At 43.3% G+C, this 21,180-nt stretch overlaps 1 protein-coding gene across 2 annotated transcripts in view; it reads left to right on the top strand.

Moving 5' to 3' along the window:
* The first annotated feature begins 646 nt into the window (after positions 1–646).
* Positions 647–21,180, top strand: part of KDM1A (lysine demethylase 1A) — a 58,688-nt gene continuing 38,154 nt past the window's right edge. The window contains exons 1-6 of one of the 2 annotated variants that reach the window (XM_082247770.1): positions 647–1,180; positions 12,948–13,113; positions 18,247–18,380; positions 18,510–18,588; positions 18,661–18,753; positions 20,798–20,904. In XM_082247770.1, coding sequence (XP_082103896.1) covers positions 842–1,180; positions 12,948–13,113; positions 18,247–18,380; positions 18,510–18,588; positions 18,661–18,753; positions 20,798–20,904 — 918 coding nt within the window. In that variant the 5' untranslated portion in view covers positions 647–841. Of the gene's footprint in view, positions 1,181–12,947; positions 13,114–18,237; positions 18,381–18,509; positions 18,589–18,660; positions 18,754–20,797; positions 20,905–21,180 lie in introns of both variants that reach the window. The other variant, XM_082247769.1, reaches the window with a different exon arrangement.

The raw sequence follows: 21,180 nt of genomic DNA on the forward strand, positions 1-21,180 counted from the left end.
ACCGTTGTCACCGGGACAGGAATAGAGGTGCTTTTAACCCTTCCCAACCCTACAGCTCTGTCCAAAGCTCAAACAACTACCTCTCAGTGGGGCTGATTTGCTAAAAATGTGGTGCAGCTGTACATGGTAGCCAATCAGCTTGCAGGTTTTATTGGCAAAGCCTAATTGAACATGCTGAAGTCAAAAGGTGATTGGTTACCATGTAAAGCTACACTCATAGAGCAGGGAAGGATTGTCCTGGTGAAGGTGGTGATGGGCACAGGAAATCATCCAATGGGGAGCCCAGCTTCCTAAGACATCTAAGGAGGGATTTCCCTGTGACTTCTTGTGTTTCCAGGACAGGAAGTAATTACAAATCTCCCCGAATAAACACCTGCCAGGGGGTTAAGCACTCCTTCCCCTATGCCTGTCTGCTGTGGCATACATAGGACTATAGTGAGTCCCACAAGGAGCCCAATCCGCCACTCTACATCCCGGATCACACAGCACCCTGGCCGCCTACAGGTGACTGAGAGTACTGCAGCTTTTACACATAGTCACGTGGTATAGAGCCACTGATACCCCCGAGGGGAGGGGCGACCGCGGCGGAGACTGCAGGTGAGGAACAGGCGCAGGGAGCGCGAATGGGCGGAGCGTGCGGTGGGCGGGGTGTGAGAGCAGAGCAGGCGGCGCGCTCCCGCTCCAGTCAGCCGTGCTGCCCGTCGTCCCCGCACACACAAAGCTCCGTCCGCCGGTGTATAGAGCGTAGTGTGTACTACTCCACCCATTATCCGCACCCAGAGCCCACCCCCTGCTCCCCCCGGGCCCTCCCCTCCTACTCCGGAGCCGCCATCTATTCCCAATGTTAGCTGCAAAGAAGCCAGAGACCAGCGGGGGAGGCGGAGGAGAGAACGGCGCTGAGTGTCAGCCGAGTGTCCCTATATCCGTCTCCTCCTCCTCATCATCTTCATCCTCGTCTTCCTCCTCCTCCGGGATTATGGCCTCCCCGGACACCGGGCCCTCACTAGAGAGGACCCCTAGGAAGAAAGAGAGAGCCTCCCCCGGGGCCGAGCATGGGCCGCCCACCGTACCCGGGATCATGGCGGGAGGGGGAGGGGGTGGTGAAAGAGGAGGAGGAGGAGATGGGGGGCAACCGGAGACCCCTGAGGGACGAAGGACCAGCCGGAGGAAGAGGGCCAAGGTGAGATCACCACACACACTGGACGATCTGATTGGACGATCCCTTTATATACACCACACACATTGGACGATCCCTTTATATTCACCACACACACTGGACGATCTGATGGGACGATCCCCTTTGTATTGGCCACACAGTCCACAATCTGATTGGACGATCAGCTTTCTATTCACCACACCATCTGATTGGACAATCCCATTTCTCTTCACCACGCATCGTACAATCGAATTAGATGATCGTCTTTATCTTCATCACACAGGACGATCCCCTTTGTATTGGCTACACAATCTGATTGGATGATCCCCTTTCTATTCACCACACTCCGTACAATCTAATTGGACGATCCCCTTTCTATTCACTACATGATCAGATTGGACGATCCCCTTTCTATTCACCATACAATCTGATTGGACGATCCCCTTTCTATTCACCATACAATCTGATTGGACGATCCCCTTTCTATTCACCATACAATCTGATTGGACGATCCCCTTTCTATTTACCATACAATCTGATTGGACGATCCCCTTTCTATTTACCATACAATCTGATTGGACGATCCCCTTTCTATTCACCATAGAATCTGATTGGATGATCCCCTTTCTATTCACCATACAATCTGATTGGACGATCACCTTTCTATTCACCATAGAATCTGATTGGATGATCCCCTTTTTATTAACCATACAATCTGATTGGACGATCACCTTTTTATTAACCATACAATCTGATTGGACGATCACCTTTTTATTCACCATACAATCTGATTGGGCGATCACCTTTCTATTCACCACACAATCTGATTGGGCTATCACCTTTCTATTCACCACACAATCTGATTGGGCGATCACCTTTCTATTCACCACACAATCTGATTGGGCGATCCCCTTTCTATTCACCATACAATCTGATTGGACGATAACCTTTTTATTAACCATACAATCTGATTGGACGATAACCTTTTTATTAACCATACAATCTGATTGGACGATCACCTTTCTATTCACCATACAATCTGATTGGGCGATCACCTTTCTATTCACCATACAATCTGATTGGGCGATCACCTTTCTATTCACCATACAATCTGATTGGGCGATCCCCTTTGTAATAACCATACAATCTGATTGGGCGATCCCCTTTGTAATCACCGCACAATCTGATTGGACGATCCCCTTTGTAATCACCGCACAATCCGATTGGGCGATCCTCTTCATGTTGTCCTCAAAGTGGACAATCCCCTTTGTATTCAACATATATTATACAATCAAATTGGACAGAGTATGAGGAGCATAAAAACATACACTTAGATAAAAAAAAAAAGATGGTACAATCAGGTTGTATAGTCTGTGGCCATCATAAGAGGCTGTTCAACCTGATCATAGAATCCTTTTTTTTTGGATCATACACAATACAATCGATTGGACAGACACCCTTTTAGTGGCCACACGCTGTACAATCTGATTGGATGACCCCTTTTATATTCATCATACACTGGACAATTCCCCTTTGTATTGGCCACACACTGTACAGCATGTGTCCAATATATAATCAGATTGTACAGAGTATGATCAGTATAAAAATATTATACAATCCGATAGTATAGTGTGTGGCTACCATAAAACAGGCTGTGCAGGCTGATCATGGCTTTTTTTTTATGCTGATCATACACTAAACAATCTGATTGTACCGTCTCCTTTGCAATGGCCACACACACTACTATTGGATTGTATAATATGTTTAGGCTGATCATACTCTGTCCAATCAGATTGTACAGTGTGTGGCCAATATAAAGGAGATTGTCCAATAAGATTTTACAGTGTGTGGCCATTAAAAAGGTGTTTGTCCAATTGATTGTATGGAGTATGATCGGACTAAAAGGATTCTATGATCGGATTGCACGGCCTTTTTCCCAATAGTCATACACTATACAATCTGATTGTACCATCTCCTTTATAATGGCCACAAACGCTACTATTGGATTGTGTAATATTTTTATGCTGATCGCACTCTGTCCAATCAGATTGTATAGTGTGTGGCTGGTGTAAAGGAGATGGTACAATTTATTATTTATTTCAGGTACTTTGTATAGTGCTGTCAATTTACGCAGCGTTTTACATATACATTGTACATTCACATCAGTCCCTGCCCTCAAGGAGCTTACAATCTAAGGTCCCTAACTCACATTCATACATACATAGTAGGGACAAATAACCTACCAGCATGTGTTTGGAGTCCGATTGTACAGTGTGTGATCAGCATAAAACTAGTATACAATCACATTGTATCGTGTATGACAATCATACAAAGGATTGCACAGCCTCTTTTCTGATGGTCATACACGATACAATGTGATTGTATACTAGTTTTATGCTGATCACACATTGTACAATCCTCTGTATGATTGTCATACACGATACAATGTGATTGTGTACTAGTTTTATGCTGATCACACATTGTACAATCCTCTGTATGATTGTCATACACGATACAATGTGATTGTGTACTAGTTTATTGCTGATCACACATTGTATCGTGTATGACAATCGTACAGAGTAGGATCAGATTTCACAGCCTCTTTTCTGATGGTCATACACGATACAATGTGATTGTATAGGAGTTTTATGTGCTGATCACACACTGTACAATCCTCTGTATGATAGTCATAGTATACAATCACATTGTATAGTGTATGACAATCATACAGAGGATTGTACAATGTGATTGTATACTAGTTGTATGCTGATCCTACACTGTACAATCCCTGTATGATGGTCATACAGGATACAATGTGATTGTATAGGAATATTATGCTGATCCTACACTGTACAATCCTCTGATAGTCATACAGGATACAATGTGATTGTATAGGAGTTGTATGCTGATCATACATTGTACAATCCCTGTATGATGGTCATACATGATACAATGTGATTGTATAGGAATATTATGCTGATCCTACACTGTACAATCCTCTGATAGTCATAGAGGATACAATGTAATTGTATAGGAGTTGTATGCTGATCACACACTGTACAATCCTCTGATGGTCTCACAGAAATTGATAAATGATGGATTCCTCTCCTGGTGGATCTGGTGTGATAGTAATAATGGATCTCTAGCTGCCCCCCCATTGGATGGATATCACACACAGGGAAGTGAAATTTGATCCCATTGTAATTTCTCACAATAAGTTATCGATGGTGTCGGTTTCCAGCATGTCCTCTCCCAATCTGCAATACAATCGTATTCATGAGCAAAGTATCTTGGGTCTACCGATCGATAGAAAATGAGCGTTAATGTTCCTACTTGGCCAATTGAGTCAATGTAAATTCATTGGGATGGCTATTTGTCTGCAGATTTGATTGTTGTGATGGATTGGTCAGATAATGAAATTGAAGCATGTGTGGCCATACACTATACAATCTCTTTTAGATCTGCCATCATCAATGTAGTACAAGGGCCTGTCTGATTGGATAATCTTTGTCTTTGTGAAGTTGTGATGTCCCCTATGGGTCATACATGTATTGATCTGATTGAACGATTCTTTTGGAGTCTAATTCTGGCTATACACTAGCCGAAAAATCGTTTGAAAATCTGTCATTCGGGCCGTTTTTCATCCAGTTAATGGGCACAAGTAGAAAATCGGTTTTAACTTTTCAGAGCTGAAAAATCAAAGGAACAGTTTGTAAAATTCTGCGGAATGAAGGATAAATTGAATGGTTAATGTGTTCTTTGCACTAGGCATATGTGACAAACTGAAGGAAAACGGATTCATTTATGTCCATGGAACGATTTATCGATCATAATTCAGTCATTACATGATGGTACGATCGTCTGCTCTCACAGCCAAGTGTTCGTTTTTCGAGAACAAGTTTGAACAATTTTTCATATAGTGTATGGCCAGCATTAGAATTACTGACCAGCACACACCATACAATGGATTGGTTATGATCTTGTCCTAGATGTAAAATCTGCTGGTAGGATGGATCGGTGGATATGATGATTTTGATCTAACAATCGTATTTTAGTATTGGACAGTAAACTGACATATATAAAATGGTTGTGTGTCTGGGATTGTATGGTGTATGGGCAGCTTCCAGGGAAGAGGTTAGTATGTGTTCCCTGGTGAGTCCATAGGAGGTGGGGGTGTGGTTGCTATGGGTAACCGCCTTGTAATTGGAGCAGTGGCCAGTCATGTGTCCTTGTATTGTACTGCAGATGGGCGATGTGATAGCACTGCAGTAGCCGTGGTGCTGCTCACTTCCTGGTTTTGTACACCATCTGCTGCAGGGAACAATGGGCCCATTAGAAGGAGAGGCGCTCTAACAAAGGCCCAGGCCTGCATACAGCTGACATCTTTTCTTCCAATCTATAGCATGTCTCTTCTCTAAGGGAGCCCATTATTCCCACTGAGGGGGCCCTACACATCCTATAGTGACTGGAGGATTTTCCATGGCAGCAGGCACCAGGACTGGATTGGTCATTACACCCCCCACCAAATTCTGTGCTCACGTCTAATGCTGCTTGAGCGCCCCCCACTGGTCATTGTGGCAGAGGACTATGATGCTGTGCTGGGTGTGACAATAAGGAAACCAGCTGTGGAGCCTTCCAATCGTAGAATATAGATCACTACAGCTGGCCATAGATAAATCCGTTTTTCTGTTCATCCATTGGGTTGAATGAAAAAAACCAAACCCAATTCCCCCATCCACACATTCGAGGTGGATGGGAGAATCCACCTGGCTGTGTCTTTGTATTGTGATAGCAGGGAGACTTCCCCACCATCAGAATACACTGATCAGCACTGCAGGCTATAGCAGGGGTCTCTAAACTTTATATACAAAGGGCCAATTTATTGTCCTTCAAACTTTGGGGTGGCCAGTGGGAGAAGGAAAATGTCCTGCTGTCAGTGGGAAGAATGGCGCCCCACCTTTGTCATCAGTGGGAGGAATGGCGCCCCCACCTTTTGGCGTCAGTGGGAGAAATGGCGCCCCCACCTTTTGGCGTCAGTGGGAGGAATGGCGCCCCCACCTTTTGGCGTCAGTGGGAGGAATGGCGCCCCCACCTTTTGGCGTCAGTGGGAGGAATGGCGCCCCCACCTTTTGGCGTCAGTGGGAGGAATGGCGCCCCCACCTTTTGGCGTCGGTGGGGGTAATGGCGCCCAACCTTTGGCGTCGGTGGGGGGAATGGCGCCCAACCTTTGGCGTCGGTGGGAGGAATGGCGCCCCCACCTTTTGGCGTCAGTGGGAGGAATGGCGCCCCCACCTTTTGGCGTCGGTGGGAGGAATGGCACCCCACCTTTTGGCGTCGGTGGGGGGAATGGCGCCCTTTCCTTGGCATTAGTGGAGGGGGGGGTAATAGTGCCTCTTCATTGGTGTCAGTGGGAGGAATAGGACCCCATTGTCAGTGTCCCATTGTTGCTGATGGCAGGAGGAATAATACCCAAAGGGTTGCAGTATGGAGACCAGCTCTGAAGCAGTACAGTTGAACAAACATCAATCACTAGATCGACTTCTGTTCAACCACAGCTACTATAGGTGGATCAGAATTCAGCCGGTCCCTGCTGAACTGGCCACATTTTAAACCATGTATGGCTGTGTTAAAGTCATTTGTAAAGTCTTTTTTTCTTTTTCTAAATAACAAACATGTTATACTTACCTCCTCTGTGCAGTTGGTTTTGCATAAAGCAGCCCGGATCCTCTTCTTCTCAGGTCCCTTATTGCTGCTCCTGGCCCCTCCCTCCTGTCCAGTGCCTCAACAGAAAGCAGCTTTCTATGGGGGCACCCAAGCTGCAGCTCGATGTGGCCATTCAGACACAGAGTTGCAGTTTGGCCCCGCCCCCTCTCCTTATTGGCTAACTGACTTTGACAATCGCGGGAGCCAATGGTGCTGCTGCTGTGTCTCAGCCAATCAGGAGAGAGAGTCCCAGATGGCCAAGGAACTCGTGGACATCGCTGGACAGAGAGGGGGCTCGGGTAGGTTTTAGGGGGTGCTGGGGAGGCTGCTACACCCAAAAGGTTTTTTTTCTTTATCTTAATGCATAGAATGCATTAGGATAAAAAACCTTCTGACTTTACAACTTTTTTATGGGTGGGCACAGTTTGAAATTAGCCTGGTTCAATGGGGAGCAGCCAAATTTTGATCTGTGTGGCTTCCCTGTTTAACAGAAGTCAAATAGCCACGTTCTGTAGAACGGCCACATTTGAAAACTTTCATTGCCCAATGGCTTCAGCTGCTGATGAGTGAATTCCGACAGGAGGCGTTCAACTGTCAGAATGCAATGTCACAGTGGGGAGGATTCCTCCAGCTACCTCACTTGTGTGGATGGAGTAATCAATTCATTTTTTTTTCATTCAGTTTACCAGCTGAAAAAAAGCGAGCAAACCATACATACCCATCTTAAATCTGTAGGAAAGAAATCTAGAAATCCCCTCATAATCCATACCAGACTCTTGTCCAAGCATGCAGCTCAGAAAAGGGGAGGGAGCGAGCAAGTGGCCCCACCCCCTCCTGGACCATACCAGCAGGGGGCTTATCGGAATCTGGAGGCCCCCCAAATCTCGCCCTCCCCCCCCCATGTGAATGACTATGGGGTACCACTAACCATTCACCCCAAAAAGAGGCAGTGTGGTGTAAATAAAGACGAGATGGTTTTGAGAAGTCCTTTATTAAAAATAATCCTCCGGTCTTCTCTGCTGCCAACCTGGTCCTCCTCCAACAATGTTTTATTTTGTGATTATGCCACTTTGCAGCTTCTCATATAGCCTTGGGGTGTGGCCACCCAGAGACACCACCCCTTGTGTCTTTTTTTTTTTTTTTTTCTAACAGTGATGATCAGTGTTGTAAGCAATAGTAGTTTTAGATGTCATGAATGACTTTCAATCATGACAGCTTGTACATTGCCCAGCTTGGCTGTGCCACCTGTCCACACTAAAACTGCTGTGGGTGGAGGGCCAGTGGTTAAAGTGAAAAAAGATACTGTTAAGCAGAACTCAGCCCAGTGATTTAATGGTTTCCCAAAACAATTCTGCTCAAGGCATGCCTTGAATATTTGTTCTAGTTTGTTTGTTCTGTCAAATCGATTGTCAAGCTATGAAATGCCTGGTGTCATAACTGATCACATGCAGAGCCATGGCAGTTGCAAATCAAACAGAGGCCAAGATGAGAGCTTCCTTGGCTGAAAAGGATAGGGTTTAGTTCCAATCTAAAGTAGAACTATAACCTCCTATCCTTTTCAGCCAAGGAAGCTCTCATCTTGGCCTCGGTTTGATTTGCAACTGCCATGGCTCTGCATGTGATCAGTTATGACACCAGGCATTTCATAGCTTGACAGTTGGATTGAGAGCAGAAGCAAGCGTGACACTTGGCATTCCCAACATGCCAGGACTGTAACTGTTATTTGAAACCATTAAGTCGCTGGGTTTAGTTCCACAAGAAACTTTAAAGGATGTAACTATAACTTCTTTCTATGCTACCTTGTTTACTGTTTGAAATATCCTGTGCTAAGGATTTCCTTTTCCAGTCATACTGTAGTATGTAGCCTTTCTTGTGCTAATGTTAGAACATGAGTACTTACAAAATTTAAAGGGAAATCCTAAATCGACCTCTAGTGGGGAAGAAGTCAGCCATTGGTCACCGACAGAGTGCAAATGAGGCATCAGGGAGTTTTTACGGTACTTTTATTTTTTTTAAATGGGTAAAGCTAAAATGTAAAAACCTTAGCCTCTGCACCCCGCAGCTGATATGGCATAGCCTTTTATTTATGCATAATCTGAAAACCCACACTAAGTACCCGGTGCTCTGACCAGTCTCACCCTCCATGCATTGTTTCCAATCACACTGACTGGCAGATTTGTCTTAGTGGGGTCAGTTTGTGTCCCGTTGGGTCTACATTATGTGGTACTGATGCAGGCAGTGCCTGTATTTGGCCTGTGAGATCACGGGTAGGGGGAGACTGATTGGCAGTGACTCCTGGGGACTCCTGGGCAGGGAATTGTGATAGCAAATTTTTATTATGAATCTCAACAATTTCCCCTTGGAGCTATATATACTAGTCATGTGACCACCAATAAAATGAAGGCAAAAGACTTATTGGAGAAATATGGGCTGCTATTGCTGGTGTCCTGAGAATAATAGTTCATAGCAGTGTATATCTTAACTTTTTTTTCTACTTCATGGACCAAGTTCATTCATGAGCCAAATCAAAGTCAGGGGAATATTTCAAATAGTCTCAGGTCAACTGCCTTAACCACTTCCCGACCACCTAACTGTAAATGTTCATCATTACTTTTAGCGTTAAATACCAGGGTTATGGCTGCAGCTACATGCCATAACCCCGCTATTTATTTATTTTATTTATTTTTCCTCAGGCGGTCGGCTTTCTGATAAAAGTGATCCAAGCGGCTGATTTGCCACGGGATCGCTTTTATAAGCAGTGGGAGAGGTGACCTCTCCCGGTGGTTCCTGGGCGAACGTTACTAATCTGCAAACCCGGGAACCATCTGGCGTCTGCTGTGTTTTAGTATAGAGATGAGTGATGGCTAGATGGCCACCGCTCATCTCTATGCCCTTGGAGGACTGGAGTGACATTAACGTCACTCCTGGTTCTTGAGCCATAAAAATTAGTTTTTTTTTTCTTTTTTTTTTTCTTATTGGCCTTTTGCTTTAAGTGCCGGTTCACATTTGTGCGATCACAAAGATTGCATGTAATTCGGAGCGCACTGCTTCTAAAATTACATGTGATCTCTGTGCGGTGCAAATTCAGCCATACAGTTTGCATGGCTGAATTCGCACCGCAATCACACCTAACACGCACAGGACCCTTTTTTTTGGCCTGCAGCAGAATCGGATAGCATGGTGGTTCACACTAGTGCGATCCGAATCTGTGCGAACTTTCAGATCGCACTGTGATATGCGATCTGATCTGGGGGTGTCAACTTCTAATTGATCCCCCAGCGTATCGCATATGGCAGTGTGAACTGCCAGGGGTGTGGATGCGATGCGGGAACACGCAGTATATTCGCAGCGTTCCCGCATCGCAGAAATGTGAACTGAGATGAGAGATTATCTCTCCATAAAGAGGACCTGTCATGCTTTAAGTATCCATTGCTTGGAGTATGAAAACCTTCTGCACATCCAACATTTTGAAACAATGTGTCCTTTCTCCCATGGATTCTGAATGGGAGAGTCCTAAAGAGAAATGCATAATCATAATACATAGTATAATAAAAGATAACCACCTTAGCACAGCGAGTGTTGTAATGTAAAACGCTGCAATATCGGCATCCCTTTAGGCTTCATGTACACTTGGACACGGGAAGCTGCAAAATTGTTTCGCTCCTGAATGAGATTTTCTCTGCGTTCAGGAAAGGGAGGTTGAGCTCCATCTAATAGCAGCAGCTCCTAAACTCTAACTTTATGGAGTTGAGTTTAGGAGCTTTGGCAAAAAAATCACCAAAAGCTCCTAAACGCAAGTTTAGGAGCTGCAAGTGTACATGAAGTAGAGCTGCACGATTAATCGTTAAAAAAATCTCGATTTTCCCCCCCCTCACGATCCTAAAACCGCATGTCCTCGATTCTTGCAGAGCTTTTCTCTGCTCACTCACTGCTGTAAAAAAAAAAAAAAGCACTGACAAATGTTTATCAATATTGTTAAGGCTGCTAGATAACTATAAACACAATGTTTTACATTGTATCTTTTCCTTTTAGGTCAAAGGAATGAACTTCCTTCTGTAAATCCCGATGTAACGTTAGAATTCCATACCGTCGTCACTTCCTGTCTGAAACAGCTGAGCAGCGCATCAGTACGCATGCTCAGAGCCCTGGAAACATCATTTAAGAGCAAAGAATTTGAGAAGTGCGCATGCTCGGAGGGAATGAATTTCTCACGGCACTGTGTGTAATTTTATGCTTGCGGTGGTTAAATATAAAAACACTTCGGCTGCAACATCAATCATCTCCTCTCCTGTCCCTGTCACTTCCCTGATCTCGCCTAATAAATATAAAAGCGGTGGCGGGTGTATGAGATGTAAATGACGGCGATCGCGGCTCCGTGATCCGCTTTTATATTTATTACCCGAGATCAGGGAAGTGAGAGGGGAAGGAGCAGACATGAGCCATGAAGCAGAGGAGCTGTTTTAATGTAACCGCCGCAAGTTTAAGTACCGTGAGAAATCCATTCCCTCCGTAGGTGCACCGGAAGTGACGAGGGTATGGTTTTCTCACGGATATGGTTTTTTCACGGAACACCGGTTCACACTTGTGCGATGCGGGAAGGCTGCGAATTCGCAGCCTGTTCCCGCATCGCAAACGCACCTCTGGCAGTTCACTTCCATATGCGATACGCTGGGGGTGTCAATTAAATGTTAACGACACCCCAGTTTGATCGCATATCGCAGTGCGATCTGACAGTTCGCACAGGATTGGATCGCACAAGTGTGAACCACTGTGCGATCCGATCTGATAAAAAAAAAAGGGTCCTGTGCGTCTTTTGTGCGGGTGCAGTGCGAATTTCAGCCATACAAACTGTATGGCTGAATTTGCATCCGCACAGGAGATGATTGCATGTAATGAAGGAGCAGTGCGCTCCGAATTACATGCGATCACCGCACTTGCAATAGTGTGAACCGGCCCTAAGTGAGGGCAATTTAACCTCTTAAAGAAACTAAGCCTTTTTCTGACACTTGTTGCTTAGTTAAAAATCAGTATTTTTTTTTTTAAGCAGAGACCCTAGAGAATAAAATGCCGATCGTTGCAATCTTTTATGCCACATTGTATTTGCGCAGGATTCTTTCAAATGCAGTTTTTTGGGAAAAAATACACTTTAATGAATTTAACTAAACAGTAAAGTTAGCCCAATTTTTTTTGTATAATGTAAAAGATGTTACACCGAGAATCGTGATCTTTATTTTAAGCAAAAAAATTGTGATTCTCATTTTATCCAGAATCGTGCAGCTCTAACATGAAGTCCTTGGCCCCTTTCACCCATGCATACTATTTGTCCGTTTTGCATCCATCCAATGGTGGATGAAGAACGGACATCAGTGCATTTCTATGGAAAAACGGATGTAAATGGATGACCATTCATTTACATCTGCTTCTGTCAACATCGGTTTCTTTTTTAAACGGATCAAAGCCCTATTTCTCTTTTTGTTAATGGATGTAAATGGACAAACGGCCCGTTTTTTGCATTGAAAAAAATGGAGTGGAGTGGTTAAGGACTTTAGCTGGAGGATTTAAAAAATTGATGACAACTGATGTAAACTTTTTTTTGTTTTTTTTTTCATTGAAAAAACGTGACTGAACTGATGAAAGGAATGGTCCGCATGTGTGAAAGGGGCCTTCGATGTACTGTATGTGAACCTTAATGTAGGTTGTACCTAAAACTTGACTTTTGTGAAAAAGCCATGAGCCAAACACAAACGCAGTAGTTTAGATTTATGGGGATGTTGGTGTGAAGAATGCCACCAGAAATGACATTTGACAATTTTGCAATTGCAGATTGGACAGAAGGGTGGTTTTATATCCACATTAAACGTCAAAATGGTTTGTATGGCAGTTTTACAAAGGTTCCATTGGTATGTGTTTTTCCTTTTGTTTTTATAGTGGTTTTCTGATATTTCCCTCATGGTACATTTTGAGAGCTTGGATCCATTTAGCTCCCAGTCCTGGCGTCTGGCTGCTGATAACTGGAACTAGTCACAGAGAAAAAGGAATGGCATTTCATTAAACGGCAGTATTACAGTTTAATGCATCATTTTTGCAGGTCGAGTACAGAGAGATGGACGAGAGTCTTGCCAATCTTTCAGAAGATGAGTATTATTCAGAAGAGGAGAGGAATGCAAAGGCTGAGAGGGAGAAAAAGGTCCCCCCACCTCCTCCCCAAGCTCCTCCAGAGGAAGAGATTGAAAGTGAACCTGAAGAGCCCTCAGGTAATCTTTAACTGCATTTTATTGCTTACTGTTCATCAGAAAGTTTAAGTATATAACGGGAGTGGCGGCCCTCCAGCTGTTGTGGAACTACAAGTCCCATCATGCCTCTGCCTGAGGGAGTCAGGCTTGTAGCTGTCAGCCTTGCAATCCCTTATGGGACTTGTTTCATAACAGCTGGCCGGCCGCCAGTTTGACACCTGAAAGTGGTATAAAAGTAATCTTTATTTCCTAAATCAGAAAAAAATAACACGTGAATTTTTTATTTTTTTTTTATTTTTCCCATCTGTGTTTTCGTTTTTCAATCGTCCTCTGATTCTGCTGCTATGTTCTGCTCTTTCGGTGCTTCTGAGACCGTTGGAGTTGTGTGTGAGAGGCCCAGCAATGTGTGCACTCCTGCTTTGCACTGCAACTCTATGTGCGGATTTTCCCAGTGCCGCACACACAGTCAGCACAAGAGGGACATAGAACAAAAGCCTCTTCTACTCCTCTACAGCAGCGATTGGCAGTGGCTCTGCGTCCCTCTTGTGTTGGCTGTGTGTGTGGCACTCTGAGTGGCTAATGGTGAGCCGTAGTACAGAGCTCTGCTGGGGGCACAGAGAGAATATAGCAGAATGGGTAGGGGACAATTCCATAAGGAACTCAAGAGAAAATTCAAATTGCCTGTGTGTTAAGATGATTTGGGGGAAAATGTTGACTTTTACCACTTCAGCTTCGAAAGATTTTTTTCCCCTCATCCTGACCAGGCCATTTTTTGCGATACGCCACTGCAATAAAAGTAATGCAGTAGCGTTAAAAAAAAAAAAAAACACCGACAATTTTGAAAAATATTTTTTACTTTTTGCTGTAAAACACTATCAGTAAAGTCAAAAATCAAATTTATTCATCAATTTAGGCCAATATGTGTTCTAAATATTCTTGGTGGAAAAAAAAAATCCCAATAAGCGTATATTGATTGGTTTGCGCAAAAGTTCCAGCATCTACAAACTATGGGATATTTTTATGGAATTTTTATTTTATTTTTTCACTAGTAATGGCAGCGATTAGCGACTTGTAGCGGGATTGCAATATTGCAGCAGACAAATTGGACACGGACACTTTTTTGACACTTGTTTTGGAAACCAGTGACACTAATACAGTGATCAGTGCTAGAAAATATAACCTGTCACTGTATTAATGACACTGGCAGGGAAGGGGTTAACATCAGGTACGATCAAAGGGTAAGGAGAGAAAGGCACAATGCGACCAATAGTGTAAAACCGTTTAATGAGTAAACCTAAAGAACAAAATAACGTGTTCAACTCAGAGTTAACATGGAAGACTGTCAGTGCCAGGGTGGGCTGTGTGAGGGATCCTGAACAGGATCGTGGGGTGGGCCTTGCCACAGCAGCAGCCCTGTAGAGACAGGTTAGAGGACGCTAAAGCCTCAAGCTGCAGGTAGCCGGATGACAGCTGTCAAAACTCTGAGTGGAACTGACCAGTCGGAATGCGTTTCAAAGGCTAGTCACGCCTCCTTCCTCAGCGATCAAAGGGTTAACCGTGTGCCTTGCTGGTGATTCAGTGTTGTGGGGGAGGTGCTTTTACTAGTGGAAGACCTGGATCTGTGTTTCTGCTTTACAGGAAAACCGGATCGATGCCTTCTGTACTGACAGAACGGCAATCTGCCTTGTTTACATAGGCAGATGGATGTTCTGCCTGTGTATAGAACGATGAGCGAGTGCCGGCGGACATAGAGTCCATGGGACCTGCTGATCAGCTCTCGCTGTGTAGAATCGCAGTATAGTAAAACTGCTATAGGGCGGTCAGCAAGCGGATAAAATGGAACTTTGGTCAGAAAATTAAGTTCTTTAGATCCCTTTAGGCTAGCCCCTTTTGCAGGTATAGCTATGTAAAACATAAAAATAAGCCCAGGCTAACTCCGGTGTGACTTATCATGCAATTTGACCGTTCCAAATCGCATGACAAGTTGCACCCTATTTGTACCTATGGAACCATTCAAACCGGTGCGTCTCCGACTTGCACCAATTTGAAAAAGGTTCCTGCACTATTTTTGGCGATTTAATCTGCCACTTGCATTGACCTCTAATGTAAAAAAGGCAGAGCCCTGTCTTGTCAGCGGGGAAGTAATATATATTTTCTTTCACCGCAAATCAGGGAATAAAATGTAGTACTTTCCCTAGTAAAAAGCACCTAATACGGTACATCAAAACACTGACTGGGCACACAGTTAACCCTTTGCTTGCCCTAGATGTTTAACCCCCTTCCATGCCAGTGTCAGTACAGTGACAGTGCATATTTTTTTTTTTTTTTAGCACTAATCTCTGTATTGGTGTTACTGGTCCCCAAAAAGTGTCTGTCAGTGTCAGAATGTCCACCTCCATATCGTAGTCCCGCTATAAGTCGCCGCCATTATTAGTAATAAAATAAAATTCCAGTATATATCCGATAGTTTGTAGACGCTATAACTTTTGCGCAAACCAATCAATATACACCTAATGGGAATTTTTTTTACCAAAAACGTACAGGAGTGCATATTGGCCTAAACTGATGAAGAAATTCAGTTATGTTTTTTTTTTTTATATGTTTTATAGCAGAAAGTTTAAAAAAAAAAAAAAAAGGAATTAAATTGTCTGTCTTTTTGTTTAAAGCGCAAAAAATAAAACTGCACAGGTAATCAAATTCCACCAAAAGAAAGCTTTATTTGTGGGGGGAAAAAAAGGCCATCAATTTTATTTGGGTACAGCGTCGCACGACAGAGCAATTGTCAGTTAAAATAACGCAGTGCCATATTGCAAAAAATGGCCTAGTCATGAAGGGTAAATTTTCCAGAGGTCAAGTGGTTTATCTTCCTGAAGACCTAACTACATTTTCCTTAATGGAATCAGCATCTCTCTTTTCCCATCTAGGCCAAATTAGAAAATTCGTAACCTTCACAGTCCATTCTTTTAAAGTTGGAAGAAATGTAAGATTTCTGACAGGACGTTGTTTAACCCCTTGACGCCGGCTGCACGCATATATGTGGCAGCTCCGCAGGGGTGGGTCTTAACCCTGAGTGGCCGCTTACATGCGGCCCTGTTAAAACAACTAAAGCCCCGTACACAGGTACCGATTGTCGGCCGTAAATATTCGGCCGACGACCGATCGGCCGATTGTAGGCTTTTTAGTATGATGCTTCCGACAGCCGACAGCGCATTTTCGGCCGAACAGAATCTGTCGTGCAGGCATTAAAATTTTGTTGGCCAACACCAGAACGGCCGATTGTTCGCCAGTCAGTACAGATTTCGGCCGACTAACAGCCGATTAGCAAGACTGGGCATGCTCAGAAAAAAGACAAGGAAAGTTAACCATCACATGACATCACTTCTGCAGTCGGCTGTTGTTGGCCGACAAAATTCGTGTGCAGTCTTTTGCAGTTTTCAACAGACAAGACAGCCCTGGACAAAAGACGGCCGATCGTTCGGCCGACGATCAGTACGTGTGTACGGGGCTTTACTGTGCTCCCTGCACACTCCCAGCATGGTAGGCGGTGCGATCGGGAGCTTTCTGATCATATGGCGGCTGTGACAGCCAATCACAGCAGTCACATGGTCTGAATTCCCGCCTCCGCCTCCCAGCTTTTAGAACCCTTTAAGGGCCAGGAGGCAGTTGGCACGAAGAGGTTAAAGTGAATGTAGTCTCCTGGATTTACTAAGGCTTCTTCCAGACGGGCGGCAATGCTTACTGCCCTCCTAAAAAGCGATTATCAAATTTTTTCGGAGGGCGGTATAGCAGCAGTTGGCAGGCATTCAAGAGGCAAACCTGTCATCTCCTGAATGTTTTTTATTTATATATATATATATAATATATATCATTCAGGAGATGACAGGTTTGCCTCTTGAATGACTGCCAACTATATATATAATTCATTTTTGTTTTTTAAATTCAAAGGAGGATTTCGGGAATATGATTGGGGTGTGCTTCCATTGAACTGGGAAATGCTTGTTTGACAGGCAGTGCTCCGGTTTATAGCTCCACTACAAGGCAAAGCATCGTGGCCCCTGGCATACGTAGAGTCCTGTCGGAATGTAATGTTTGCATTTGTGTGGGCAGATGGGAGGTTGGTTGGCGTAAAAACCAGCACAGCCGCCAGTGTGAAAGAGTTCTAAAGGAGTTGCGAATCTTCACTGAATAAATTGGGAAAATATTCACATCAATTATCCAGTATTTAAAAAAAACGCTTCCTGTTTATTTCATCCACACGTGATTGGGTATTCAAAGTGAAATACATTTCCAGTTTTCCTTCTATTGGCTGATTTAACAAAAGGGACTTTTTACTCCATCTTTATATAATACTGAATAACAACTGAGGCCTGGTTCACATCTATACATTTTATTTTTTTTTTTTTTTAATACTTTTTGCAGAAATACACTACTGGCCATTTAACATGGTTTCCTATGGGATACGTTTACATCTGTGCTTTTTTTCAACCGCTGCATTTTTGGAAAGGGTCAGGGACTTTTTAATCACAAAACAGTGGGCTTTTGGTTTAGTAGATTTTTAATGGAGAAGTTGTAGAAAAGCATGTATTGCATTTTTGCTGCAATCTTGTAGTGATTTGCGTTTTTTTGCCTTTTTTTTTTTTAATCTGCCCAAAAACAAATTGGCCAGAAAAAGCTGAAAAAGCAAAATGCATTAAAAAAAAAAAAGTGAAAAACACACAACGCACTGCAGAAATGGATCAGAAGCAAACTGCATAGGTGTAAACCAGGCCTGAGCCCCCGTTCACATTGACTGCTGCTTTGAAATCGTGTGTCTTCATCTGAAATTGCACGATTTCAAAGCTGCATGTCAGTGCGACTTCGAGTTTGACTTAGAAGACATCTGTGCGGCTTCATGCACAGATATCTATGCAAGTCACACCTGAAATCGCCAAAAGTAGTGCAGGAAATACTTTTTCAAATCGGTGCGGTCCTGCAAAGTCAACATCGCACCAATTTGAACAGAGTGATTGCTGGCAATGGGCTGCTGCTTTTCATGTGATTTGACCTGTTGCTCCAATGTGAACTGGGGCTAAATGTGTGTGTGTACTTGTAAACATGCTTTCCCTGGGTTGTTGCTTGATTTTCTCCATGTTATACTCCTTTTAGTATATTCAGGTGTAGAGGGCGCAGCTTTTCAGAGCAGACTTCCACATGACAGAATGACATCTCAAGAGGCAGCATGCTTCCCAGATATCATCAGCGGCCCACAACCAACCCAGAAGGTCTTCCTTTATATCCGGAATCGCACAGTAAGTGGAACAAAAGTTCTCATCTGTACATGCCTTCCTTGGCGTGTTTTATTTATTTTTTTATTGTATTAGATGCACAAGTGAATGTATTTCTCACTTCCATTCCATTTGTCTTCTCTTTCTTTAAAGTTGCAATTGTGGTTAGACAATCCAAAAGTTCAGCTGACGTTTGAGGCGACCCTTCAGCAGCTGGAAGCTCCTTATAATAGTAAGTTGCAGTTTACCCATTTTGAAAATAGTGCACATGTTTGCAATAGACTAACAGGGTTGTGTTGTTTAGGTGACTCTGTGCTGGTTCACAGAATACACTGCTATCTGGAAAGGCATGGATTAATCAACTTTGGTATTTACAAAAGACTGAAACCTTTGCCCAGTAAGTAGTAAAAATGATCAGTTGTAAGACTTCCTCTCATCCTGTCTCTCCATCTCTTATGTCTCTCTTTATTGGCAATAGAAAAATGTTAATGAGCTCTTCTTCTTCTTTTTTTTTTTTTTTTTTTTTTTGAGAACACAGCAATCACCATGGTATGCTTAAAATCTAATTTATGCTACAGTGTAGTAGTAGTAAAGACCAATTACACTCTCTCCCCCCCCCCCCCCCCAAATACTTGCCTAAGTACTGTATAGTTATAAAAATAAAAAGGGAATTACATCACTTAAACAATAATTATAAATTCTAGCCGACTTACCATAAATGTAAGTGGGGTTTCCAGATCCAAGCATGTAATGCAGAAAAAAAATGACCCAGTTGCAACTTAGGCACACCTAGTGTCAAAGCAGAGGCTCTGTATAGAAAACGCAGTGGATTATGGAAGATACAATATGTTATTAGCAAATCAAATACAATACAAAACCTTCACCAAACCATAAAAAAAAATATTTGTGACAACATTGTCAGGAAATAAGGGTTAAAAGCAGCCCGGGCTCACAGGCATCCATCCATTCACACAGAGGGGAAAAAAAGCAAAATGATGTATCAACTTTCAGAATGAAGGTAATGTAACTAGATTGATGGATGAGTGAAACCAAGTCCGCAATCAGCCGGGAGGCCTAACACCAAATATATTCAGTCCACACACACAAGCGCTTGAATTGCATATAGTGGTAATTGCTGTGGAAAAAGTTTAACTGGTGCACATCAAGGGTAAAGTGGATGGAAACTTAGGCTAAGCATGGAGAACAAGCCGATACTGACAGGCACGTAGCAGAAGCAGGCAGGGGGAGAGGGGGCAGATTAAATCAAAACCATTCAGCCAATCTAGAGGGGGGGCAGTTTGCGGCTCATGTCTGAATGGACACAAGGAGCTGTAATTTGGCTCAGGAGCCCCTATAGCAAGCTGCTTGTTGTGGGGGCTCTCCACTCACAGGAGGGGCCAGGAGAGCCGAAAAGGGACCAGAAAAAAGGCGCATCTGGGCTGGTCTGTGCAAAACTAACTGTACAGAGGTGGGAAGTATAATGTTATTAAAAAAAAAAAAGACTTTACAATCACTTTAATCAAATCCATTTATTTATTTTTTTTACTTTTCAAATAATAGGTCTACGACTTTACTATTGTGGCAGTGTTGGCATGTACACAAATTTACTCCGCGCTGCTAGCTATGTAATAGAAGTGATTCAGGTGGCTGTAAAACTGCCTAATTACTATGTAAGGCAATATTTTCTACAAGTTATTTGCAGAAACCATTCAATCGATGAAGCTGCTTTTCTGTGCTGACTTTAAATTCGAACCCCATCGAAAATGTTTCTAGCTTTGTATAGATCCCTGATGACAAAGTTACTAAATTGATGTAAAATCAACCCACGAATGCATTCAAAGCTTGACCAATATTGGGTGGAAACCTTTAATTTTGTATTCTCGCACTGGAACATGCATTCATGCCTCAAGTATGGTTTGCCAGGATAGCAGCCTCCGGGTTTCTCAGCACAGGTTTGCCTTGGTGCAAGAAGAAATTAGTCTGTTTACGCCATGTTGCCAATGTGATGTTTTAAAACTGATGGGTACAGGTACTTTTTTTCAGGGTTTTAATACCCAATTTCTCAATGCCGGTGCAAGTAGCCAAGTGTTAATAAGCATTTGAGCTCTCAGTTGCTCCTTGTCAAACTCATTTCACACTGGTCTGTTTTATTACTAGAAAACCCTTGCATTTTGCTGTATTAAAATGCATGTAGAGAGTAGAAATCCCATTCTTTCCCAAGGGTCTGGTTGACATCTACAGTATGTGCAGCAGTTTATTGTGACAGGGCAACTATACAGGCCCATTTACACCTATCTGTGTGTTTGCACACCCGCTGCACTGCACATGGAACAGTGTGAATCCAGTCTCAGAGCCAAGTTCTTCTTAAAAGTTCTTGATAATGAGGCATTGCTTCCTATAATGTCACCTATGTTTGATTGCTGTTTTCTTATAACCATTAGCCAAGAAAACAGGGAAAGTAATAATCATTGGCTCCGGAGTGTCTGGATTGGCTGCGGCTCGACAGTTGCAAAGTTTTGGCATGGATGTTACTGTTTTAGAAGCAAGGGTAAGTAGTAAATATTTTTTGCATGTGAAGTATAATTCTTTACAATGGACATAAGGTCTGAAACATATTTTTAATCTTGTTTATGCTTTATACAATAGAAGTTCACCTCTGCCTTGGATCTTTTAATAGGGATTTCTGTTTTACTAGGCAAGCGTAAAGCGTGGCCCCCAGAAGCTACAGCGGGACTCCTGTTCCCCTTTCTTTGTGGGCTGACAGATGTTTGGTCATGTATAGTGTTGCACTGTTGTATTCAAATAATTGTATTTGGTCCAGCAT

This window comes from Pelophylax lessonae (assembly GCF_965119305.1).
Source record: "Pelophylax lessonae genome assembly, chromosome: 2".
NCBI lineage: Eukaryota > Metazoa > Chordata > Amphibia > Anura > Ranidae > Pelophylax > Pelophylax lessonae.